This window comes from Homalodisca vitripennis, chromosome 2 (genome assembly GCF_021130785.1).
Source record: "Homalodisca vitripennis isolate AUS2020 chromosome 2, UT_GWSS_2.1, whole genome shotgun sequence".
Classification (NCBI taxonomy): domain Eukaryota; kingdom Metazoa; phylum Arthropoda; class Insecta; order Hemiptera; family Cicadellidae; genus Homalodisca; species Homalodisca vitripennis.
The window spans coordinates 71501728-71529205 of record NC_060208.1 but is presented as its reverse complement, the minus strand read 5'-3'; the positions used below and the strand labels follow the sequence as shown (position 1 = coordinate 71529205).

The window sequence follows — 27478 nt, the reverse complement described above, 5'->3', positions numbered from 1 at the left end:
TATGACAGTTTATATTATTATTCACCTCATTCATCCTTCCTTGATAATCTTCTCGGTATTTCGGAAGATAACTGTTTCTTGAACTTCGCCTCAAAGATGGACAATCAGAATCATGAGTTTGTTCATTTGGTTGAGAGGGATCAATGTTTCTTGACGAAGTGTCTGTATTAGTTCGTTTAGATGAATGAGGATGAACTGCGAGATGATCATGACCCAGTGGAGAGCTATTTATCCCATCCATCAAAGTACCCTCGTTAGATGTTTTTGATCCTTTATAGATGTAATCACCTGGATCGACTATTCCTGAAACAGGCTGAATGTTGTTATTTTTCGAGAATACAGAACTATTTCCTCCCCTCAGAGCCACCTGTTTAAGGGAAACTGTCGTCTCATCTCCGTTATTTAGACGTACAGCTGTATAACTGGGATTTACATACATTAGTTTGGTATAGTCGACTAGGATATCGTACTTGTTCTATGTTTCCTTTTTCTTCAAAAACATTGTCTTAGATTTAAATAGCTACGTCAGCATAGATTGACCATTTGAGGATTTTCTGGAACTAATAGTCATTCGTTCATGTAGTGTCACATTTGTAACAGTGCATTTAAGGATCTAAAAGTATTTAAGGAATATTTTAATACATACCCCTATATATTGAACTACGTTCTATAAGATATAATAAGAATTACGTAAAGTACCCAATCTTTAAAACCAACTTGTCATGTTCACTACAGCATTTTCTTAATGTAGTAGTTATCTTTGATAGGAAGTTTCTGTCACATTTAGAGAAATAACTATTCCCAGTAACCTAGAGAGGGATACTATATAACAAGTTCATGCATGACGTCTAGGAATACATTCTGTTACCTACGAGCAAAGTAAATCTGTATTAATTTGACATGCTGAAACACTTCACTGATTATAATAAGATCTTGCAATGTTTACCAATTTCTGAATAGAAAGCAAGCGCGTACCTGACAGGTCATTGTAAAAGACAACTGCTGATAGTTTTGAGTTTAAAGGAAAACACTTTCTGATGATAGATGACAGGTCCTCAGATTATTGTGAACTATCAGAAATCAAATTCAAATCAAGTTTTACAACTAAATTAGTTTTTAAATCAGTTAAAAGTATGATTTTCAATGCACAGTGTTCCAGCAGTAGAATTATTAGAATATGGTGGAATCCAACAACCTGTCAGACAAATTGATGAAATTTTCACTCTATTTCATATTTACATTTTTCAAGAGCAAATGAATTTGAGAGACAGATTTTTCCAAGCAGTTAATAACTTATTCACTTAGGCAATAGTAAATAGACATATGTAAATAGTGACAAGTAGGAACCTTAAATAATACACACAAAATTTATGACAAAAAAACTGAAATCTTCTGTACAACTATTAATACCCCATGGACGCTCACTACATGGAAATTTTATATTACTCGTGTATAATTTAGTAAATAAAAGTTCGCCACTTAATAAAAATATTCATAAAAGGTTAGTTTAAGTAAAAGAAAGCACAGAAAAGATGTTATGCTGGTCATAGATGTTGAGATGAAATGGGTTGCGCGATAAAAAAATAACTCAATGAGAGAATCAAAAATAAAATTTGTATGTTGCTATGAATAAAAACTTTATTTTGAATCAAGAATAGCGGAAATGTATACAGAGGAATTAATCAGTTGGTCAAAGTCATTTTAAAAACTTGAGACAAATGTACGAAAATGTCAAATTAATTTCCCCCATATCTAATCTTGGAAAAGTTGAACTTATGAAGAATTAAGACTCAAATGAAGTGCTACATCATATAAGACATGACACTAGTGAGTATAGTTTAACAAGTAATAAGGGTACCAAATTATAAATAACAAAATTATTCTATTTAATGAACAAAACATTAGAAAGGTGCAGTTATGGAAGATCGAAGGACATGCCAAGTTTGACTGCGTAATACCCGGAATAAGAATTTAAGAAATATATGTTCGTGTATTAAATACAGGCATTATTCTAATAAAGATGTTACCGTTATGTTTAATAATTATTTTATAGGGCAAAGAGTTAAAGAGAGCGGTTCAAAGAAATATTGAAAACCTTCGAGGCTATATACATATTTTTGTGTTGAATGCTATCAGAAAGATCGGCTTTTGAGAACGAAACTATAGTGTCAAAAAACAATTTTTATAAATACTTGTTGCCGCATCATTAAAACGTATTCATTATAATATTAACACCACTCAATCCTCACAAGAACTTTAAAACTGTTCTGGAAATTCTTCTGTATAAAATCCTAGCTAAAAGATTTGCAGTAAAGTTGATTGGAATGTTACTTGGAAGACAAAATAAATAAACTAAAATGCCATATTTTACCTGTGGTTCGAAAAGTTGAGCCGAAGACAAGTGCTAGATTAAAATTCTGGCCTACAAGAAATAATTTTACAGTAGGGTTAACAATATTTTTATGAGTGCCACATTCGAAAGAAAAAGGTACTAATTTATTATTATTATCTCTAACCCTTTCCAGCTCCTGATTTGTGTATTTACTGTAATATTAAATACTCCATTGATTCTTATTGTTTTGTGCAGTATTGTGTATTCTATGTTTTTTATGAAACTCTGTTCTTGTTTTATATGAAACTCTAACAATGTTTCACTTAGGGGAACGCAATCAAGTGCGTTAGTTTCTTTCTGTGCCAACTGAAATCAATTCAGATTTCATCATCTGTCTCTATACAGCTGTTAAATTAAAGTGTTTCAAAGTTAAGTTAGTAATATTCTGTTCTGGCAGGAATCTCCCTGTAGATTATACATTCATTGAAACAATTGCTCTTTATGTTATCTCTTATCACATCTTCATCAGTAGCATATCTTGCTACGTAAAGTTTAAAATTGAATTAATTGTTATACAATAAATTGGGTTTTGTGGATTTTACCGGGCAATGTGGGGTCTTGCTGTAAGTGGAAATATGTTTTTCATGTGTAGTTTTAAGTTACATCTTGAGTTTGGTATTAGTAGCTTTCCCTTCATAACATACAGAAAGGGCGGAATGTTAACGAATATGAACGTTATAACACTATAAATTTTATGTTTCTATTAGATATTACAATTAGTTTTTAGTGTTTAGGTTAATGGATACAACATATATGCTTGTAGACTATAAAAAACTTTGTTGTCAGTTAGGTCTTCAATAATTTTTATATATAAAGAACAATTTTTCATGCCAACCCAAGCTCAACCTTATTCTTGACTTGTGTTATTAATTCTAGATGTGGTAATCGTTTTATCTTGTAGTGTCAGGCTGGTTTAGAGCTTGGAGCAAAAAAATTCCACAAAAGTCCAAAACAATTAGGAAAAGAAAATATAAATAATAGGGCTGCAGTATAATTAGTGGCCGTACCTCAATCAAGTCGTGACTATACATGATTATTGTTCGAAACTAATAAAACTAAAATGTCAAACTTCTGAAACCAAAGTGTGAAAGCGAATTATGTCAAAGTTACAGTTAAGTTTTCATGCCTAAAAAAGTAATAATTTAAGAATGAATAAAAAAACTAAATTAGACTACGTGTATGTATAAAATATATCAAAGGCTACAGTATAATAAGCGGCCACCAACACAATCGGATTATGATTATCGAATGATTCGAATTATTGATATTCATGACCATCCTAAAGACTAAAAGCAAAATGTCAGAACAAATAATGTAATAGCTATTTGAAGGAACAATATGGTTTTGCTAGTTTTTAACCTTAGACATTAATATATAAATATTAATATAATTCACAAATTGTAATATAATAATATATATATATAATTTATATAATTACAACAAAATATAACATTTACTTATGTTATGTGTTTTCAAGGATAAACGTGACTGCTTGTGAAACAAAGAAGACACGTACGTCACTGTTCTTGCCGCAGTATTTATTTACATTAGCGTGACCATGGAAAATAGACTTTTTTCATGGGTTGGGTATTTATAGCCAAGTATTATTATCACAGGTGCATATGAACTGGGGGGAAAGTATATTATTGTATTATATTGATGCCTTTCGGACATTATTGTGTTAAGGAGCAGGGGCATCACGTGATCTGGAATTCGACTTTTGCAAGCTCGAGTTAATTTTTTTTCTAAAAGAGCAAGCAGTGCGCAGCTCTACGCAGCAGGCAGGCATCGTTGACAGGATTAACGTATACTCGTCTTTACGAATTGCTTCCACGTGAGATACCGAACATCCAACACAAAGGGTGTGCCATTAACCACAAAGGTGTGCCATTACCACTACTGAACTAGGAGGTTAAGAATAGATGCGGAGGAACAACGGTAGTTCAAAATGGCGTCCCTTCATTTGGGAAGGCGCGGAGTAATACCAAACTGTCAAATATGTCAAACTGTCAAGTGTTGCCAGAGGTACGATAATTATCGTAAAGGTACGATAATTTCATTGATTTTATGGGCCGGTAAGATACACGATGGGTAGTTATTATCGTACCATGAAGGATTTTTGACAAATTTATACAAGTAACAAACCAAAAGTTTATTATAACATAATTTATTATACGAACATAACATACTTTTTCATTAAATGTGTTTGGTACGATTATTTTATATGAAAGTACGATAATTTCTCGTTGTTGGTATGATAATCGGTTTTTAAAATCTGGCTATACTGAGTTTGAGCAGACGCGGAGTTATAGGAAACTGTCAAAAACGGGAGTTTTCAGAGGATTTAAAAAAATCGTAGCTCCTTTGATTTTCTTTGCCGACGAATTTTTTCTTCAATATTGTTTTCAGGAAAAATTGTAGTTTTCAGGAAAAAAAGAACATACCTTTCCATGGTCACGTTAATGTAAATTGATACCCTTGCCGCTATTAGTAAATAACAAAACACATGATTTTAATTTTGAATTTATATCCAAACACAATTTTACTTTAAACTAATTTTGAGTGATAATCTCAAACTGAAATAAGCTTTAGGCTTTTAAAATCGTATTATAGTGAAGCTATACTTTTATATGTAATATAAATTTTATCATTTTGTTTCAGATGACTTAAAATAACCAAACTTTATTTAAACATTTGAGTAGCGTAGTACTTACAATTACTTTAGCCAATCTGAAATGGTGTTTGTGCGTGTACTGAAGCCGTAAAAAGTACATTTATTAATAAAAAAGTAATATTTTGTTTGATTTCAACTGAAATAGCACACGATTTTTCATTATATTTATAATACCAAATTTATAACGTTCAAAACAAGACTTCTCAAGATCGTTTTTAGATACGTTGTGTTTGTTCTCATTTTTCTTGCAGCTAAACACTATTTGATTTCCACCTTTAATTCTAGTTTTCATCTCTTCAATAAAAAGCTGGACAATTCGGATTTAAAGGAGCAAGGTCATCTCCTTGGCAATAGTTATCTTGTAACCATTTAGAACATTGCTCGGTGTTTATAAAAACATTTTGAGCCAATATCTGCATATTCATTGCCATTGTTCTTTTCGTTGTCACTAGCCTTCTACATAAACAAAATAACAACAGCTGATAATGGCGTCAATAGTCCAAATAAAGAAAGCTGACAATGATTATTTATGAATATCTATAGGTCAAATGTCATATTCTATAATATTGATATTTAAAATCGATAATTATAATCCAATTTTGTTGGTGACTGCTTACTATGCTGCAGCACATTTAGTTACTTTTTACGATTGTGAAGGATAATTATGTCGGACAACGTATTACATAAATAAAACATGTCTATCGCCATTGTACTCGTGGCCATTACTCAAATACCATACAAGTAATTTAAAACATATTACTTTTAATGAATTTTGAACAATATTATTAATCTGTACATTAAAAAGAGCTTGGCTGCAGTATAATGTTCACGATTATCATTGATACTCATGAGTAACGAATCCTTGATATAACTACTTCCAAATTACATTATAGTTAGGCTGTTTTTATGTCTTAAAAATTAATAATTTTATGATGAATAAAAATCTAGGTTATGTGTATTTACATAAAATGTAAGAAACAAAATAGTGTAACATATTTTTCCTTGCTGAGGGAAAAGGACAGTTTGTAGCGCTTAGTCCTAAAAGGACCTTTTGCACCTCCCTTACTTTAATTTTGTGTCCTCAAAGTCCGAGGCTTTTGCAAAAACCAGTTAGATTTGAGGGCTCCTGTTCTTTGATATCCTTGCGGCTGAGGAGATATGCTCCCAGGAATCTTTTCCGAGTTTCTAAGATGGCAGGACAATCTAACCAGATATGCTCTGCTGATTCCTCCTCTTCTCCACAGAGTCTACATTTGTCAGTCTAGCTAAGGCCTACCCTAATAAGATGTTTCCTTAGGGGGCCATGTCCTGTCAACATTCCTAATATTAGTCTTATATCCATCCTCCTTATTCTAATCTAAGAGAGCTGCCTACCCTTTTAACGTAAGGAGAGATAAACATTTTGGATAGTCTTAATCCTGAGGCTCTACTCCAATTAATGTTTCTTATCCTCTTTTCCCAATCTTTGACCAGAGCTTTACTGTTGGAGAAGGTTATCCCGCAACCTGGCTCAGGCCCCACCATTATGGACTCCGTTCCCTTTTTGGTGAGAATGTCTGCTTTTTCATTACTATGAATGCCTTCATGACCCGGCACCCAACCGAGTGTTACTCTGTTATTCGTTGCCAGCTCAGCTAGAGCATTCTTACATTTCCAGACTGCTTTTGAGTCAAACGAACAGGTATCGAGTGCCTTTAGTGCAGCCTGACTATCAGAAAGTATTAAGTATTTCAATCCTTTTGTCCTTATATGTTTGAGTCTATTGCCATGATCCCCGCCTGAAAAACCGTGGCATGTCTTCCCAGGGGTATAGCCATATCAACTCCTGGTCCATATATTCCGTATCCTGCCCTAGAGTCTAGGTGTAAACGATCAGTGTAGAACTTCAGGACTCCTTTTGTAGGGTAGGCCTCCTTTTAAATCCATTTCTCCCTACTTTCGATAAGAGACCGTATGAGGGTTATCAAAGGAGTATTTCTTAACCATTACATCTGACACATTGGTTAACATTTTAGCCTCAGGAAATACCTGCAATATCTTCATGTAGCCTTCTAAGGAGGTAGTATTTATTACCTTTGTTCCTAGAAGCTTCATTGCACTTAGAGCGGCTTTTTTTCATCACCTCCTGCCCCAGAGGAGAGTATCCCAGGACCGCTTCAATTGCTAGTGTTGGGCAGGAGCTCATCGCTCCCGTTTGTTCTACTTTCGGCCACCACACTAAGGCAGCATATGTGACCATTGGTTTAATTATAATTTCGTAGATCCAATATATCATTCTGGGTTTCAATCCCCATTTAAATCCAAATAGTCTCTTACAGGCCACAAGGGCCATTGTCCCTTTGGTTATTCTGTTTTCAATATTGAGTTCCAAGTGAGCTTCTCATCCAGGATTAAACCCAGGTATTTCACTTCTTTTGATTGGTTTATACTGATTCCCTCCAGGACAGGTTGTGTAAGCTGGAATTTTCTTTTCTTGGTAAAGGTTATCATATTTCTTTTAGATGGGTTGATCTGTAGACCTTCCCCATGACTTTCCTTTACCAGTTGCTTATGAGGTTTAGTTCTTCTTGAATTAGGCGTTCCAGCATGAATTTGTTTTTTCTTTTGACTATAAGCACTAGGTCGTCTGCATAACATAGTAGCCTTGTTCCCCTCTTCTCTGCTTTGCTAAGAAGATCGTCTACTACCATCGCCCACAGGAGAGGAGACAAAACTCCCACCTGGGGGCAGCCTATCCGGATCGTGATTGCGGCAGATTCGTCTCTGTACTTTGCATTTACTTGTCTGCTTTTTAGGAGCCCTCCTATCTAGGAGCCTGAATTCATTTGAATACATCTGGGGGAACTCCCAAAACGTTCCATAGCAGTCTCCATGGATTGATATGCAACTCGGTCGAAAGCTCCTTCAATGCCCATAAAGACACTGACTAGGACTTCCTTTTCGTCGAAGGTGTTCTCCACCACTTCCACTAAGCTGTGGAGAGCGGTGGTAGTTGATTTACCTTCTATATAAGCGTGTTGAGTGGGACTAAGTGGGTGGTCTGGTAATATTACGTCCCTTATGTGTATGTTTATTATATAGTGTTTATGAGTAGTTTATTATGAATGTGTCTTAACACCTTTTGACATAAATAAAACACGTACATTGCTATTGTACTTGCAGCCAATACAGATGGGAAGTATTATTATCTGTAGGCCAAATAGGTTAATCAGTGGTAATGTATTACTGGGATACTGTTGTTTCAGTAACAGCTGGACTGAATGATTAGGTGTTCTCATAGTGATTTTCTGGTATTAGGTTACTCTGTGTAACCAGTAACAAGCGAGGTGATTTCATGCAAGCAATGAGGCGAGGAATGGAAATATTACGTTATGGAATGTTATTAAGGGATGTAAGTAGGTTTAGATTAGGTGTAATCATAAATATGTTACTAGTTATGCCAAAGTTAAAGGTAACCATTACAAATGCTCATGTGATCTGTGCTTGAATTTGGGTACTATCTTAAGGGATGTTTTTCTATTGTTAGAAGTGCGAGGTGGCGTCACTGAAGTCCGCACTGGTGGCTAGGGGCATTTCTGATTGGTACTTTCGCAACCTCAGAATACGTCCCAAATCATCCAAAATGATGTGACATTGGAGAAGTAATAGTTATGTAAAGTGACAACCCTTAGATTGTTTTATTTAGCTTACAGATCACAATTGTAAGTTTATAGATTAGAAGTTTATAGGTGTGAAACTGGCAGTGGATTCCACAAAGGAGTTTTGTCCCATTTCCCCTCACTACCCCCACCATACCTCATAGCCAGTTTCCACTACTCACTAAAGCGAGAGAAGAGTAAAAATGGTGGAAAAGAGGCATTGAAAGCTAAACCATAAAATTACAAATTTACTCTGTAAGCTAAATAAAACAATCTACGGGTTAGCACATTACATAACTAGATATAAATATAACATTTATCATTAATCTGTCAATGGCTGAAACAAAAAAGCCCACAAAAGTCACAAAATCATAGTTGGATATTATCAGTGGCAGATTTGAAAATCATAACAAAGAATTATAGATTTGTACGTTGATTGGCTCCATCAAGACACATATACTACATGAAAGTACACAGTATACACTACACATATGTCAATACATCTGGTTTTATGTGTTAAAATATTTTTGATTGAGATACCAATGAGTTCGTAATCATACATTTGCACTTAGATGGTCAAAACTTGACTGTTTTCTCAAAATGACCCTAGCATGATACATATACCACGTGAAAAGTAAACAATATACACTACAAAATAGTGCTTCTTGTTTCATGCACTGAAATTTTAATATAGAGGTATGTATTTTTAAGTTATATAAGTACAGTATAAGTAAGTTCATATAAGTATGTGTCATACTGCTGGGATGATATTTTCAACTTGTGCCAAAAAACTTTATAACAATTATGGTATAGGCTACTTAATATTTATTTTGTTAGTAAAAAGTTTGAGCTCAGAAAACCACATGTTATGTCTCTAAATAGTAAATGAAACTATACATGATACATGAAATATGTTATTTTTTTTGTCCTATAAGATAAAAATGGACAATATAGCGATACATATTACAAAACATTAAATACATTTTTAAGTTATAAGTTACAAAAAAAGTTTTTTAGTTACAAAAGTTCAAGTTTTTAGTTACAAATCAAAATTAAAAAGTAATTTCATGTTTAAATGAATTGGTAATATTTAGTTTACCCACACTACACTGTATTGTTTGTAGCATCATGATAGTTTGTGAGCACCTAAACATGCGTTGCAGAAATGAAAGTATGCTGCTATAGAAAATTGTTAAAAATGGTTTTAGATTATTTTAGATAATGTAGGATAACATACATTTGTTACCATACAATTAAATTTGTAATGTTTATTTATTCATCATAAAACTACACAAATATCAAGAAAATAAATCTTTTATTGGTTTTTCCTTCAATAGTTTGCTTTTCATTGCACAAAAATTAATGAATCAAAACATGCTCAAATATTGTAACACTGTAAGTAATAATATATATTTCTCTCAATGTGTGGTGATTGTTTTAGGACCAATATCACATGTAGAAAACTAACTGGATTATAATTTTACTGAGAATTAGAAGCGTACCAAAATGAATTGTGATAATAATTTTTCATTATCAAATTTGGAATGGCTTCAAAAAGAATCACCTGGTTTTTCATTATCTGGAAATCAGGTAAGTGAAATTAAAATTAACATTATTTATATGTTTAGACATTGCATTCAAATAGAGCTAAATTGTAACAGGTATAATTAGTAATTTTGCTTAACTTTACTTAACTGTAAGAAATAATGTAATAATACATTGATCATGTAAAACAACATCCTATAAAATGATGATATTTACAAGTTGCAAGTGTTATTGAATTTTCTTTAATAATTGAAAATGTTTTCCAATTTATGGAGTGGGGAATGTAAATACAGAGTGTTTCAGAATAAAGTGAAAATTTTAGTGTGATGTTAGACGATACGCTAAGCAATATTTCTGTGGAAATATACTTTGGTAGATTTGTGTACAAATTAGCCTAAGGCTAGTTCTCACTCTTAGTGAAGATTTCTGCATAACTTCACATAACATGAACCCCGGAGCCCAAAACCATTTCAAAGTTTGTATAAACATTGAATCACAAAAAGTTCTTGCTCCACTGGGACTCAAACCTGGATCTCTCATTTTCCGGGTGAGTGCGCTACCACTACACCACAGAGCCCTTACTTTTTACATTTAAATTATTTTGTATCTGCCGATTCTGTCACATATGTGTTTAAATAACCAAACATATTATCAGAAGACCAAATACCTGTCATATATATGTGAAAATAACCATAATGTAGAAAAATATATCCATACTTCTACTGATTACAGGCTATTTGTTTTACAGATCAAAGTGTTGTTTACACCGGAAGAGTTCTACAATGCTCTGTTAGATGGTTGCCGAGGAGCTACAAATCGGATAATGATGGCAGCACTTTACATTGGCATGGATAGTCTGGAACATAAATTGGTAAGTTTTCCTTTTATTAAAGTTGAAGCTACAGTATAGTGAATTATCATTGGAGAACCAAACAACAAGCAATGATAAATTGGATAATTAACAACAAGCAAGTGTGCTTCTTGTATGGTTGTACAATAAGTGATTCTGTCATTGCAGATTGTTAATCTGACCTAGTCGGTGATGTTTGGAAACGTCTCCCCACATCTCTCATATCAAACAACACCAAAATATTGAAAATCGAATTTAATATTAAAAAATTACATGTGTATTTTTTGGGTGCACTAATAATTGTAAAATATTAATGAAAATTTCTGTTTGTGTCTGACTATTCAAAAGAGAGTTTAGGTGTAAATCTCTTTCCTGTACATCAAACTGTTCTCGTAATAATGCATGGACTTACATCCACATACACATGAACAAACAGCAACTTTTTAGACTAGCCTAATTTAGTAGCTTCCCTTAGTAAATCAATATAGTCCTGAAAATTACTTATTTGAAACATTCTTAATTAAGGAAACTTGAACGGTAAACTGTTGAAAAAATCATTTTTCAATTTAATTTTTATGTGTCATTTTCTGAACATAAAAGTATCATTTTTCGCACAGAAATGTCACTCCAACCCTCCTAGATAAATTTTTAAAGTTACATCTGTACCCTCATGGCTTTCTAGTAGATTGCTTATTGTGTCACTATACTCAATTGTTAAACTAATTTGAAAGGTTCTGACTGTTCGGGTAAAGGAATGTAGTCTAAATGACTACACAATTACAAAACAGTATTGCAATGGTGTTGACAGTGAAATGTGCAAGATGTGGTAGACCATGTTAACACAGTGGAAAATCACACATATAGAAAATCTCACAAATTTACAAGTGGTGGCGTCATATGGCGGTGTCTTGGATGCTCATGTACAGGTGAGGACTGAAGTTGGGTGATGCACTATACTAAGTCTCAAGGACAGTCATTCAGGTAGGCATTCCAAGACATTCTGCTATATAAATTCTTTACCATCCCCAATGCAACGGAATAGTTCATCAGATAACATATCCTTTTATGTTGCTGGCCTCAAGTGCCCCAAATGATGGCTAAAGTACAACTGTAGGAAAGATCGACCAAGATACAGGTTGATTGCTTTAAGTCAAAGGATGAACCGCTAAGCAGAATTGCTGAACTTACAATCAGTCTGCTTTGATAGATAGAATCCACCTACTTTAATTATAGCCAGCATCCAAGGAAGACAGAGGATTGTGTGTTAGGCATTACCAAGCTCAATGTGGCTGTGGGCAGTAACACTGCATATTAACATGACGTAGACATGCGAAACTGACTCTGTGATTATAGTCCCATACAGCATCCAAGGAAGACAGAGGATTGTGTGTAGGCATTACCAAGCTCAAAGTGGGTGGGCAGTAACACCACACACTAACATGACGTAGACATGCAAAACTGACTCTGTTATTATAGTCCCATACACTACTGATTGCAAGCAATGTGTTGAAAAGGAACAATGTTTACAAGTTTATGAGAGCACTAACTTTAATATTCAAATGGAGTTTGCTGCAGTTCAATGTAAATATGAGAATGTACTTAAGCATCACGCAGAACTATTAAAAATACAAGGATGAGAATAAAGACACAAGGACAGTTTCGTTAACAGAATGCTGACAATAACAGATGAGAATGCTGACAATAACAGATGATATTACTATTCAAAACAGATTTGATGTGCTGAATGAAAGTCCACAATTGGATAACCACTGCTTGGATGATGAGTGAGGCTTTGCGAACACAAGAGAAATTGAAAGAAGAAGAAAAAGGCTCACTGTCTCTAACAGAAAAAACTCTAAATAGCTATAAAACTTTACGTCTTTGGAGATAGTCATGTTCGAATGATTTTGGGTACTCCACAGAAAGAAGTGTCTCATGATGTTTTTGCGTGTGCTAATTCCAACACATCTTCAGTGTAAGCAGGTCAAAGGCATCTTAAGCCCCAGTGAATTTTAGTGTCCTCAACGGATTGAATAAGGGTCAATACTCTACAATCTGCATGTAATTAATTTGCCGGTGGCAGTCCCATACAGCCAAACGCTTATTTAACAACATTGCTATCAGTTTTTCAGTGTCACAGCTGAAGAATTTGAGATTAACAGTTATGTTGTTTTAATGCAGACTTACAAGTTTTTGAATTGTGGAGGTAGTAAGTAGGATGACAGAATTGTAATTGATATGAAGTATAAAATAGTTTTATAGTAATAATTAATTTAATATTTCGTAATAATTATAACCTAATTATTAGGTTTAGTCCAAGCAACATCAAGGGCATTCAACAAGTTATAAATTATCTTGGAGCTGTTAGTTAAATTATTTAGTAAATCAATCAAATTTTGTTAATTTTAACGTTTATTTTTGAGGCTCCTCTAAAGTGGCTATTTCAGTCCATGGCTGCCACTTTTGACTTAAACAAGTAAATTACAGCTGTAAAACTCATTATATAAATTTATTATTGTAATAGCCTGGCTCAAAGCACTTCTGTTGGGTTTTCCTTCTTGCCGCTGTGAAGGCTTTTTCCTTCTTCCATTCTGGTGTTCTTTTACCAATCAAATTATTGACATTGAAAAAAATGTCATTTTGTGTCACTTCTCATTTAGTGTCCAGTCTCAAATGTCATATGAAACTTTTATAACTTTATTATTATTATTTGTGAATTGAGATAATCACAATTTTTGTTTTTCTTAGATGAACCAATTGCTAAAGCTGACTGATATTTGTAGGTGGAGGTACTGGATGAGAGGCTGACAGAACGAGGCAAGGACCTGCAGGTCAGTGTGCTTCTGGACGCAGTCAGGAGCTCCCGAGACAGAAGTGCCCAGTTGACTTTGCTGCCTTTAGTACAGAAGCATCCCCATTGTCAGGTAATAAGTAGGTTACGTAAAGTAAAGATATAACCTGCCAGTTTCTCAAGCTCATCAGTATAGCATCTGTAGAGAAAGGTTTGATCACAAGAATGATGTTATTTTATAGTGTACACGTACATAATTTGGAAATTATATTCATAATACAATGTTAAATGAGGGAAACAGAATTTTTCCGGACATTTGCCATTGTTCAGTGATCCAAAAAATCTGTAACACTAAGTACATTTCAAGATTGCAATCTGATCTCTTCTTCATGTGGATGACTAACCTAACACATAACTACAGTTGAGATCAAAATAAATAAATCGTACCAGAAGTTTATGAGGCATGAGTCAAAAATCACAACAACCATGTTGTATGTCAACACTGTGCACAGTGGGTCTAAAAAGTGCATGTAATAACAAAAAAACAACACTACTAAAACCGAACTAAATAATACAGGTCACAATACGTCTGCACTGAATAACCAAGCACAGAGAACTGATCAGAGGCCAATAGTATATGGTGATCGTAACAGCAGTAACAAGATGGCAGAAAAATTATGTGTTAGGCTGTGGCATTAGGCAATTGACTTTATTAACATACTCTTAGAGAACAGTGTTAGTGCCATTAGTATGTGCAGGACTTAATTTAAACGTGTTCCAAACTTTCTTAGTAAAATTCTTCTTTAGAGTATAGGGGCATGTTGCTTAGCCATTTATGCAATGCAGACTTGAGGTCCTTTCCTTTCTTGGTCATAGTTCAGCAGGTAGTTGGTTGTGTTGTTTCCTGCCCATGTGTGATGGTTTCTTCTCAAAGAGAGCCATACGATGTGCAGACGGGTAGAACATTGTGTTTCTGAGTTTGTATGGATGGACACTTCCATAAAATAGACCACTTTAACCTATAACAATAAAAATGAAGAGTTTTAAGGCCTGTCTACAGCTATATAGTCTTTGCAATCCTGTTGAGCACTGACTTTCTTTGTCTGAAGTCTAAGGACTCTTTGTAGATTAGTTACAGATGTTCCAACACTGACCATTATCCCATATCTGATATGTGATTGTGTTATACTATGTCTGTGTTGTTTCAGATTTCTAAGCTAACTTTGATCAACTTTATCTTTGAAGTATCACTAAACAGAGTATTCAAGTGAAATTAAGGAATGGAAATGAGGCCACTCGATCAATCTACATTTTCCAATACACTTTTGTGGGAATATTGCATCTAACTAAGTAATGGGACACCAAAGTGATTGTACTCCCTCTTGTAGGGAAAAAACATTTTTGCAAGTCTGTCCCAGACTAGCTTGTAGTCAGAAACACTTGTGTTTTCAAGTATAATTCAATACAAATAAGCGTTTTAAACTAAATACTGATGATAAGTGGTCCAACAATTTAGTTTTGTTAATGGTTTTGCCGTTGGCTTGTCATAAATGTAATAAATATCTGCCCAAGCATTTGCTTTTTGTGGATGTTGTGCATGGGTTTCATGCATTCGTTATGATTTGATGTACCAGTTCTGGCAGTTACCACCTTGATTTAGCATAAAATTCACATCATCTTACAATGGAATACTGTTCAAAACTATAAGATTTTGGTCAGTTCTATATATAGAATAGAAAAATCAGATTCTTTTATCAAATCCATCATCGCTTAGTTCTTGAACCTGCTACATTATACATAGAATAGGCCATTAAAAGGAAATATCTTTCAAAAGAAAAGTAGGACATAAATTAAAAATATTTTAAGTATTTTACAAAATCCTGCAATGTACACTTTTAGTAGAGTGCATTTAAGTATTCTTAGTAATGAATGAAAGATTCTTAAATAGGTAATTCTTTCTGAGTAGAATTGAGTTTCCTGAGTTTTAACTACTCTGGATACCTTATCAGTAGAATTTTACAATCAGCAATAATTCACTGATATAGATTAGTGTGTAGCAACATACTACTAAAAAAACCTCTGTTATCAAACAGTACACTCTTGTCGACCTCTTTGATGTTGTGAGTCACTACTATAAAGTAAATGGGAACTCCAAGATAAAGATTATTTTTAGCCTGATGTTACTAATAACACTAAACTGCTTTCAATGATACAATTTTAAGAATTTTTAATATAAAATAAAATATCACTAAAATTTATTTTACTTATTTATGCAGTTAACACCTAAGTACTGTGGGTTATAAAGTCAGTTTGATTTAAAATACTAAACTTGGTTTATCCATTAATATTTCCTCTTTTTATTATTTGCTTTGCTTTCAAATAAACCTAAAAATTAAGATATTGGATTAAAACTCTGAATTACTTAACTTTTTCAACATCCAAAATTTTGTACATTAAAAAAATATATCAAAACTGCCATACATTTTGTAAGTTGTATACTAGTAGGCTATATCCAAAAGCACCTAATTTCCGAAAAACACAATCTGGATAGTTGTAAAATGTAACAATGTAGTAAACATCACACACATAAGATGTGATGTTTACTAATTCACATGACTGGTATAGTTTTAATTTTTCTAGTTATGAATGGTGGTGCAACATTTGTCAATATTAACACAGGTCACAATATCAGCTGGTCTATGTATTGTTTCATTCGCTGTGAAAATGTATTTCAGATAACATTTATTTTTGTGTGATGTAATCTAAGAAGTAAAGTTTGTGTTTAGTAAACATTTTGTGATTTCATATTTTAGTTTTTGGTAGGAATAAAATGTATGTAAAAAGTATAATTCTTATTTTCCATTATGAGTGCTTTCTTCCATTGTTAATTTTTGGTATACTTGTTTAGTAAAGTAACTAGAATACATTACAATGGAAGCAAACAATTTTATTGTATCCATTGGAGTATTAATAATAGGAGTTCCTTCACAATCCTTCTATCGTCAAAAATAAACTTCAAACAAATAATAGGATATTATATCTTCGTGTCTATTTCACCTTAAATGGGTTTGTCATTTATTTACAGATAGTTGTTTTCAAAGAATTTAATACTATTCAACTGTAGTACTCAATTTAATATCATAATTCAGGTTGAACATTTACATTGATCTCTTTGTTTATTAGTGTAAAAAGTATTGTATATTACTGAAGTAAAGTTTCATTGCTAAATGTGAATACGTGGATGCAGGTATCTCTATATCACACTCCTGAGTTGCGAGGCTTATGGTTGCGTCTTCTCCCATTGAAGGTTAATGAAGCCATCGGCATCCAACACATCAAGATTTACATGTTTGATGACGACGTAATAATCAGTGGGCAAGTATAACCATTCAGATTCTGGACGTAGATGTATTAGGCCTTTAATGGCTGACAATCATAGATTGATTAGATAGACTAATGAAGACTAATTTTTTTATCCCAGTGCGAACCTAACGAAAGACTACTTTACGAATCGGCAGGACCGATACATGCTGATGAGCGGATGTCGGGCGCTGGCCGACTTCTGTGCTGGACTGATCACACGGCTGTGCAGCGTAAGTCTGCGGCTGAGTGATGAGGGGGAGCTGGTACCGAGACTGCCCCACCTGCATCCCACTCTGGCACCTCCTGGACAGTATGAGAAACATGCACGCGATATTGTCTGGGGATACTATCAGCACGCGCTCAGGAAGAGTAGTGCCCAACTCAAGCCTGGTCAGTAATTGTTAAATGTTTACAAAGTAGCTGATGACCTGTGAAAATAGCAGGCAAAATATCTGTCAACTTAAAGTATTAATTAAAGTGTTGTAGTTTTTGATTAATCCTTCAGTCATAAAAATGTTCTGCAAAATTACTAAATGAAGAATCAAGCTAACATTAAGTACAATAATGATATGTAACAGATGATAAACACATAGATAACATGTAGAGGTTGGTGTTACTGTAGTGGTTTTCAAGATATTCAAACACTTTTCTGACATACCAAAATCATTCACTAATTGCAAATTAATCTTGCAAAAAAGTGTAGTGAATTTAACTTTTTGTTATAAAGTGATAAATGCATTTAGATTTCTGCAGTATTAGATTGTAAAACTTTATAATTATTAAAAAGACAAGTATTTATCTTTTGCCTATCATAAAAAATCTTTTTTTTTATATTTTCAGTATTGCACGTAAAACATGTATTCTGCAGGTGCCATATAAATTTGATAATTTATTCAACAAAACCAAAATAGGAATGGGAGGAGTTAGTCTCTGAATCAATGATAAAGTCGACTATTGAGAATGGATTGAATATGTAGACTTGGCTTATGTTACTTTACTTTAATACTAAAATATATAATGTGGTCGGAGCATTGGAGCAACCATTTTCCGTAAATAATGTATTGTGTATTGTACAAACTCAAAGTTTCAGCTGTTTTCAGAAAATAAAAAAATTAATATGAATTTATGAATTCAAAGAAATATTTTATTAAATTACACAAGTGCCAATATACGTCAAGCTAACCTAGTGTAAGATCAAGTGATTACAAATTATCTGTTTTATTTTACATGAACTAGAAATTAATACTTAATGAAATTTTAAACAAGGTTATTATTGAATGATAATTATTTTTTAGTAGTTGGTTTTATTATTACTTACCGTGGTAATCAACAAAAGATGAATCTGGCAATTATATATAGTTTCAACTGTAATTAGCGTTTCAAAAGCAAGTCAACAAGAGAGAGCTGGGTAACAGGAGTTGGTTTTATTAAATTCAGTCACAACACCACACAGTGGCAGTTTCTTGAATTGATCATTGTCACAGGTTCTTTCTGTCTGTCCCTGTCAACAAGTGCTGATAGTTCCCCTTATCTCTTGACCTCACTTTCTGATATGGCTCCATTACCATTAACTTTCCCTACATAAACTGCTGTAATTCTGATAATTAAAGCATGCACTTTGAATTGGGTGTAGTGAAGCAAAATTAAAATAGTAATAACTCTAATTAATAACTATAACATGTTTTTGTAATACCTAAAAATGTATCTTGTTACACATGACAATTAGTGTTTTTGATTCATTTTTCCATTATATACACTGATTGATTTAACTGAGTGCATTTGTTACACAACTTGTGATACAGTAGCTGTATATCGGTATAACGTAGTCTAAGTAAAGTTCTATTAACATAATTTGTGTTAGCTCATATTTGGCTGTTGAGTAAATGTATGGTATGACAGGTGATGACACTTGGGTATTTCCACTGCTACAATTGCCCCCCCTGATGGTGCTTCAAGACAGTTCAGTGACTCAATCTATTCTGGAGTCTGTCGACCCTCACACCACCATACAGTTGGCTAGCCCGTACTTCAACCTGCCGGAGAACTACATCTCATCATTCGTCCACAAGTGCCGATCAACGTTTAACATTCTTATACCACACCCAACGGTACATCTACTTTTAGTGTGATAACCTTCTTTATCTTCAGATAATTGAATGTGTAAATGTTTTAGGAATTGTTTCTTCTCTATGCCTTTTTAGTTAAGTAATTTTTACAAAACATCTTAGTAAATAAGATTGACATTTTAAGTTAATTTTGATCTTTGATTAGCAAGAAAACTATTGAATCCTAATTTTGGTAAAGTAATACACTAGTGTTACTTTTTATGACAGGTGAATTAGGTGAAGCAGCACGTACATATATTTTTGGTACCAATTGGAAAAGAAGATCCTAATGTAATCAATTCCTATTAGTTTGCATAAAAATGGACATGGTAAATAAAATACTAATCACAAGTACCTGTATTTTTCTCTTTGAAATTGAAATTGAAACATTTCTTACTTTATGTGGCAAGCTTTGATATTTGAATAAAAAGCAAATACCACAGCTGAAAAGAACAAATTTTTGTCTTTGTATTGGTATATATTGCAGAAATAAATGTATAAACATTCTTTTAAATGCTTGCAAATTAGTAATTCAGAAGTGCTACTTGTGCATTTCAACATATCAATGATACTCATTTAGTTTACACGTTATTTTTTCAAGGTATCATGACAAATTTATTACCCGCTATCCATCCTCATGAATCTCGACATGAGGTGGTTCCTACTCCCATCTTACCTGTTCTGAATATTCTATCACTCTGGAAGCAAGCGCATAGGTCCTTTTTAGGACTAAGTGCAATGAGGGGTTTCTCAGTTTCTTGTCCTAAGAGAACAACATAGCAAAAGTAGACTGGTTTATAGCCCTTACCATTAATTCTTATTGATATTTTAGGGCCATTTAAAACACCCTTAAGAATGAAATATTTATTCCACCCAGAATCAAGGTATGTGATTAATAGATTTTTATGTGTCTTGAGATGACAAATCCTATGAATTAAAATTTTATATTTGAGGTAGGGCCTGGCTGGTTTGAATTTTACACTTAATTGACTAGATTTTACAGTGTTGAAGTTGCATAAAATGTATTCTACTGTAGCTTAAATGTAGCTCATGTAACTCTGAGGTCTCCTCCAGTTTATAGGGAAAGTGTGATCTATAAAATATTTAGAGAATAATTAAATTAAATTATGGAGTACCTTTAACAAGTTGAATGTTGTCCAGGCAAATGATTTCTTCGGAGCAAGAGGATTTGCCGGACAGATTCCTTGGCTGTACAGTGCACTGACTGGACAGTTTCTACATACTGTACGCAGCACAGGTCAAGACAAGCGGTTCTGTGTGGCAGAATACACGCGACCTGGCAGTTCCTACCATTGCAAGGGAGTCTGGCTCACTGCACAAGATGAGGAGTCACCATACCTCACTATTGTTGGCTCCTCCAACTTCAGTAAGTCTATTTTAAATACGATCTAACTGATAGTTACGAAAGAATTTTTAAATTTTCAAGCTTTCAATTTGAAAAAGAAATACTGGGAAACTTGCATTAAAGCTGAAATGAGTTATAGTTGCAATACATCACTGCCAGACTATTATTGGCTTGAATGACACATCTATGGCAGGTACTCTCCAATACTCCTACATTCATATAAGGCAGCATCTGACAGTTCTTGTGCCTATATAAGCATAGAAGACTTTCTAAAGTATTGCTTACACAATTTTGAGGTTTGAACTCGTGATCTCCAGTTTTGGAACATCTTGTTCCTTAACCCTTTGAGTGCCGGGCTTATTTTGATGTTGCATGCGAAAAGTGCCCAGGCCTCTATACTATTGGATATGCAAGAAATGCCAGGGCATATTTGTCAAAAATGTAGAAGTTTAGGAAAACGTTTACAGCTCTCTTATTTATGAACGGATCTTTGTGAAAACTTTTTTTTAAACAGTTCATAATACACTATATTTGAATATTTAAACACAAAATATAAGGTCATGCATTACAAAATATATATTTTTTTAGTATATGTATATCTACTTACATGAAATTTTTGTTTTTTTTCTAAGTTGAAGGTAGATATCAGATCCAAAAAAATCTGTAGGCCAATTTTCATTTGTTTCTAGTGATGCTCCTATGGTTGTGCACACACTGTCCAAGTTTTATTACATTTGATCCACAAATAGCATATTTACATCACTTTAAAAAAAAATGCGATACAGTACTTTTTTAAAACATTTTGTTTCTATGGTGTAACAATTAAATTCAAGCTTCCAGTTGCAAAATAACTTAAATAATATGTTTTTTAATAAAACAAAAAAGAACCAAATCACTTTTTATAAAATGAAATAATTACATATATACAAAATGTTCCGCTTGGGCATGTACCTAACAAATTATGTTTCGGGAAGCAGAATGTGTGTACTGCCCTTTTACACTTTCGGCAGATGTAAGAGGATCTTTTTCCTTTTACCACCAACCTGTGTACTAACTTGACTGCACACACAGCAATTCCTTTCCAACTGCTTGCCATTTTTTACAGGTAGTTTTTTCAAAAACTCATTGGAAGCTCTGCCTTGAACTTCATCATGAGATGAATTATCTGCTGGTGTTCCGAATAACACTGGTCTATTTTCATTTAACTGCAGCCATTCTCTGCTCAATTCTTCAACTAATAAAAACAGTATACATGAGTCTGTTCACTGGCTTGTCTGTATTTAGTTTGTACAGAAGATAAGAATTTAAAATCATGCGTCCAAAAATATTAAACACTACTTTTTTCCAGTATTTAAGAGCTCTGCGGTCATCAAGGTATTGATACAACATTTGATCAGAGCCATCAACACCTCCCATAAAATCATTGTAGGCTCTGATCACTTAGGTTTACTAGTTATTGATAACCTCTGACCTCTCCTCTTTGTTCTACGCTCACTACCTGCAACAGAATCCGTTGAAAGCAATAGGACTTGGTCTTTTTGGGACTTTTTCTCCCTGTACCCAAGAAGAAGGATTTGTTCCTTTCTAAGATACTTTTTCTCACCCACATTGAACTTCCTCTTCAAACTATCAGGTATTCCTTTTCTCTTTTTCCTAATGGTGCCTGTTAGGAAGGTACATTGAGCATATAAATATTTGGCAAGTTTTATAGATGTAAAAAAGTTATCCACAAATATGTGGTAACCTTTATTTAAAAGGTTGCCCATTTGCATAAGCTTGACTACTACAGTATGCCCCAAAACCATTTGCTTTTATTTCATCCTTATCAGATCCTCTAGCACCTCTATATACAAAAAAAATTTATGCAATAGTGTGTGACCGAGTCACACAACATCCACAGTTTTATACCCCACCTGTGATGCTTTTTTGGCAGGTATTGTTTCAGTTGTGAGTTGGATTTAGTGCTAATCATACTTTCATCCACTGATAATTTTTGACCAGGGACAAAATAATGCTTGAATAAGCGATTAACATGATCTACCAGGGGATTGAAACGGGCACAAGGGTCATAGTTGGGATCACCTGATTTTGGTAAGTTAGAGCAGTCCCAGCATGTGAAAAAACTGCAGGGATGGCCTGAAATCTGTTCCTTGTGAACATTCTAGGGAACCAGGGGATGTACTGGCTAGAATATTTCCACCAATAACTGTAAATGGTTGGTTGAGGTTTGATTCCCATATTTAATGAGAACTGCTATGAACGCTTTCATTTCAGCGAGTGTTACTGGTTTCCATTTCTTGGCACGACTGTTTTGTTTCAAACGGTCTCTATTTTTATGTAAGTAATCCTCTGCATATTTGTTTGTATATGTAACAAACATTTCCAGTAGAGTTGTAGTAAAAAACAAACTGAAGTAAGCAATTGGGCTTGAGTTTTTTGGAGGACAGTGTTTGGGGCCAGTCAACTCTTGAAAACTAAATTGATGAGAAAAGCCAGTGTCCTGATCATCAAATGTTTCATTCCAGTCAGATTCATTACCACTAGAATCATTATCACCTGTCCTAAGTGCATTAGCGTCTAGCCTAGGACGACCTCTAGGCCTAGTGACATCAACATCTTCATCTGAACTGCTGTCATCAGTGGAATGGCCTACGTTTGGTGTACGTGGCAGGTTAGGAAATAACCTAGGCCTACCTGAGGTAGATGGTGCATTTACAGTTGGTGAATAATCCGGATCGGAATCTGTATCATCAACTACACTACTCGACTCACTTGAATTATTTCCGTTATTGTCACTAGGAATGTCCACGTCCGTAACAAAAACTGTCACTCAAATAATCCTCGTCTAAGACTACTACTGCATTGTCACTCAAGGGGACGCTGCTCTCTTCATTGTATTCAATACACAATCACAAAGTAAAGATAAATGCCACTATTGTACCACTAATACAACATAACCACAACACCACGTGCGGACTGCACGAACGTAAACAATACAGTGCCGTCAGGTGACCCAGTTGGTCTAGCGGCAGACAAACGAACTATGAAAACATTAACCTGTCGACGTTATGCGTACATGTATACGCTATAACATTTTTTTTAATTGAAGACAATGAAATACAGAATATTATGATATAAGAATCAATAGTGGTAAATGTCATTTTAATAACAAACAAAAATCAAATTGCGGACGGCGGATTACTCGGCCGTTGGCACTTCTCGCTCAGATGCGGAACGGCGGATTACTCGGCCGTTGGCATTTCTCGCTCAGATATGGGACGGCGGATTACTCGGCCGTTGGCACTCAAAGGGTTAAATTGATTGCAATTATTTTACAGTAAAAGTCCATTACTCTGGCATCCTATAGTTCGGCACGCTTGGTAATCCGGTACCTCTTTTGGAAAAAGTATCATATGAAATCATCAATGTTTTTTCCGTTTTTGATGGACACCGCCTTTAGGCGAGTGTGGAGAAAAGGGTAACCATCATATTCAGGCGACATCGGGTGATATTGACTATACTCGAATCACGTTACTGATCATGGCCGTTGGTCGTCAGCTTGTGTAAACAGTTTCGTATTTTCGTATCAATTCGATTGAGTCTAGTAATGGTAGGTCAATTTTACTGTTATTGTGATCAGCACAGATTTTTAATGGAAGGACGACTCTTAAACGTCTGGCAGCAGTGTCTAGAGAGGCTGGTAGTGGCAGTACGGTAAGGGCTGTGATGAACCAGGATGAACATTCCTTCGACGTTAACCATGTTTCACCCAATATTGTTGTGATGCGTAGGCTACGCACTGTAAATAGACCTTTTTAAAAAAATAGTTCTTATAGATCCACATATAATTAGGACTACCTGAAGGATATATTTGAATAATAAAAATATGTTTTATTGTGATTGTTTGTTTATTTGTTTACATTATTTCTCTGATATATATCCAATTCTTTGTTATAGTTCTAATCCTAATATTTGTTTTGGATACCTTAGCTGACTTACCTTGTATATAATTTCAGAAACATTACAGTTTCATTGTTCCTATCAGCCTTCTACTCCAATAAATGTTAAACCCGTATCTAATTACAGACATCTTTTTAACCACAATCCAATGGCAGACATCTTTTAGTATCATACAGTAACAGTTACAATTCTTTGTGGCCTACAGTCATTTTGTTGTAATGTGTTGTTGATTTTATTATTGTACTTGATTTTATTATTGTATTTGATTTTAAAACACATTCCTAATTATTTTGGTCAATCCGAAAAGAATTTTATCCCAATTAGCTTAGAGTATTAGCATGATAATTTGTAATAATATATTATGTGAAATGTAGAAGTTTTATCCATGTTTCAGACCACAGATCAGTGAAAAGAGACTTGGAGTGTCAGATGGTGGTAGTAACCAACAACCCAAGTTTGCGTTGTAGTCTACGTGAGGAGACTCAGAGGCTATACAGGCATGGTGTCATGTTTACACAGGATGTCGCCCTCCGGCCAGACAGGAAACCAAAGTTATGGCATAATGTGTTCCTCTGGCTCTTCAAGGGCTATTTCTAGTGACGTACTACCAGTTCTAGTGTTGTTTAGATGTAGATTTGTGTAACTTTTCTAGTCTCTCTTTTTTAAGAGAATCCTATTGGATTTAATGTAATTTTAGCAATAAGATGCCAGAAAATTAGCTTTGTAAAGCACAATGTTTAATTTGGTGAATTACTTTCTGTTTGTTTATGTACTGTCTGTATGAATAGTAACCAATTAGAGTAGCACATAAAATATAATTTAAATTTCGATTACACAACATAGATTATTTATTTTTATTTTAAGTGAATATGACACGCACAATTTACTACAGCAATAAGCTGCTTATAGTATTACTTTTTCATTAGTAAAATTTGAAATTTCTTAAATATTAAAAATATAGATTAATTAACATTTAAAAAATGAATCAAATGTAGTTATTTAATTGAATTTATATAAATGTTGAATTTGTTATATTTATTTAGTGTTATGCTTTATGTTAACATTTCATACAGTAGATTTAAACTTGTTAAGGGACCAAAATATAGTTTTGGCTATTTCAATTATATATAATTCTCTAAGTAGGCTAATATGACAATCAAATGATTTTGTTGGTTATAATCTTTTTAATGGCAAATTATATTGAATCACATCTCTATTTTGCCATCATTAAATTATATGTAAAGTAGACTCCCTCTGGTTCGGCCTCGGTTGGTTTGGTTGCTGGATAAACTGGTTGTCTTCTTGGAATTAATAAACCGCCTGCAGGAAAACATGTGTTTGAAAATTAGTAATAAATGTAAACATTATTATTACTAATTTAACTAATGCAACAGTGAAAATGCAGGATAGACTTATATTTTACAGTGTCTAGATAAAGGTGAATCAGTGCAAAGCGTTAAAATGAAGTTCAATATGGGTTAAAGTACTGTTAATGACTGGCATCTTAACAGATAGAAAGAAGACTGGAAATTTCAATAGGCCCCTCTCCATTGTTTATGAGTTTTCTTTATTTCTGTTTACATATTTTACATTTCTGTTTATTTCTAAATTTACATATGAAATTGAACAAAACAATAGTACCCCATTTTTATACGTATTAGTCATTAGAAATGAAACAAAATTTGAATTCGATATGTACAGGAAACCAACTCATACAGATAACTTAAGAAACACTACACATAAACAGAAATAAAGAAAATCTCATAAACAATGAAGAGGGACCTATTGAAATTTCCAGTCTTCTTTTTCTTAATTTATTGAAAAATTAAACTGCAGTCATATATAATTTTTCATACTGGCTGAAATATTTCCAAAATTTTTGTATTTGTATATTTACACCATATGGTATTTTAATATGGATTGTAGCAAAGGTAATGTAAATATTTATTTGTGGAGTCGCCCTGATGAAACCTTTGGTTTCAAAAGGCCTCGTACAAAAAATAGGCAATTTAGAAAAGTATTGTTTTTATTAACATTTAGCCCTCAACAAGTTTACAATATTGACAAGATGGGTTTTGCCTCAGAAAAGTTTTACTATGATTCAAGAAACTTCAGCGTCAGAATTTAAGGTAAATAAAGAGATACAGCATCACTGTAGCATTATGCTGAAATGCAACCGGTTCATACAAGTAGATTCCGTTTGTCATAGGGAAGGCAGCCAAACCCAAACCATTTGAGAACTTAAACATGTCATTTGTTCCAGAGTAAAGAACTCCAAAGTCTGCCTGGATTGATACATATTTGTTAAAAGAGTGGTTTTTTCAAGATTCTAATTAGTTCCAAGAGTTAAAGAACATTTGACTCCTTGAAGTTGCCGATTAAAGCAAATCTTGTGCTTTATAAAGTGCCTACGCTTCGCTATTGTCTGATGTATCAATACTGGAACGCCATGAAAATACAACAATACTATTGTTTGGGTGAATATACTGTACTTGATTATTAAAACCACTTTGGAGTTCATATTTGGTTCTGATTTGATTCTATAGGTTATTAAGAAATACTGCTGGTTAGTCTGGCTCTTTTTTAATCAGTCGATGCTCCGGTCCCAAGGTGACTGCACTAGAGGGAATCTACTGTAGTAACATTTGTATTCTAATGAAATGTGAAGTTTTTTACATAAAGATAATAAACGATTCACAATTTTAAAAATTTGTAATAAATCCTATGGAATATTGGTGCTTTTAGAGTTTTGACTCATGTACAAGAAAATAAATTCAACAAAGTTTATAACAAA

The 27478-nt window shown here is 33.7% G+C and overlaps 1 protein-coding gene across 1 annotated transcript; it reads left to right on the top strand.

Moving 5' to 3' along the window:
• The first annotated feature begins 2748 nt into the window (after positions 1-2748).
• LOC124354139 (CDP-diacylglycerol--glycerol-3-phosphate 3-phosphatidyltransferase, mitochondrial-like) lies at positions 2749-27478 on the top strand. Its single transcript, XM_046804385.1, has 9 exons — positions 2749-2955; positions 10146-10294; positions 10998-11120; positions 13883-14023; positions 17138-17265; positions 17372-17643; positions 19153-19361; positions 20520-20745; positions 25079-27478. Exons 2-9 carry the CDS (start codon positions 10211-10213, stop codon positions 25279-25281), a joined length of 1386 nt encoding a protein of 461 aa, XP_046660341.1. The 5' UTR covers positions 2749-2955; positions 10146-10210; the 3' UTR covers positions 25282-27478.

Bases quoted from the DNA above. Each gene is read 5' to 3' on its own strand.
- LOC124354139 (XM_046804385.1), top strand. From the start codon at position 10,211: ATGAATTGTGATAATAATTTTTCATTATCAAATTTGGAATGGCTTCAA. The intron at 14,024-17,137 runs GTAATAAGTAGG...ACGTGGATGCAG, and splicing joins AGAAGCATCCCCATTGTCAG to GTATCTCTATATCACACTCC. The intron at 20,746-25,078 runs GTAAGTCTATTT...TCCATGTTTCAG, and splicing joins TGTTGGCTCCTCCAACTTCA to ACCACAGATCAGTGAAAAGA.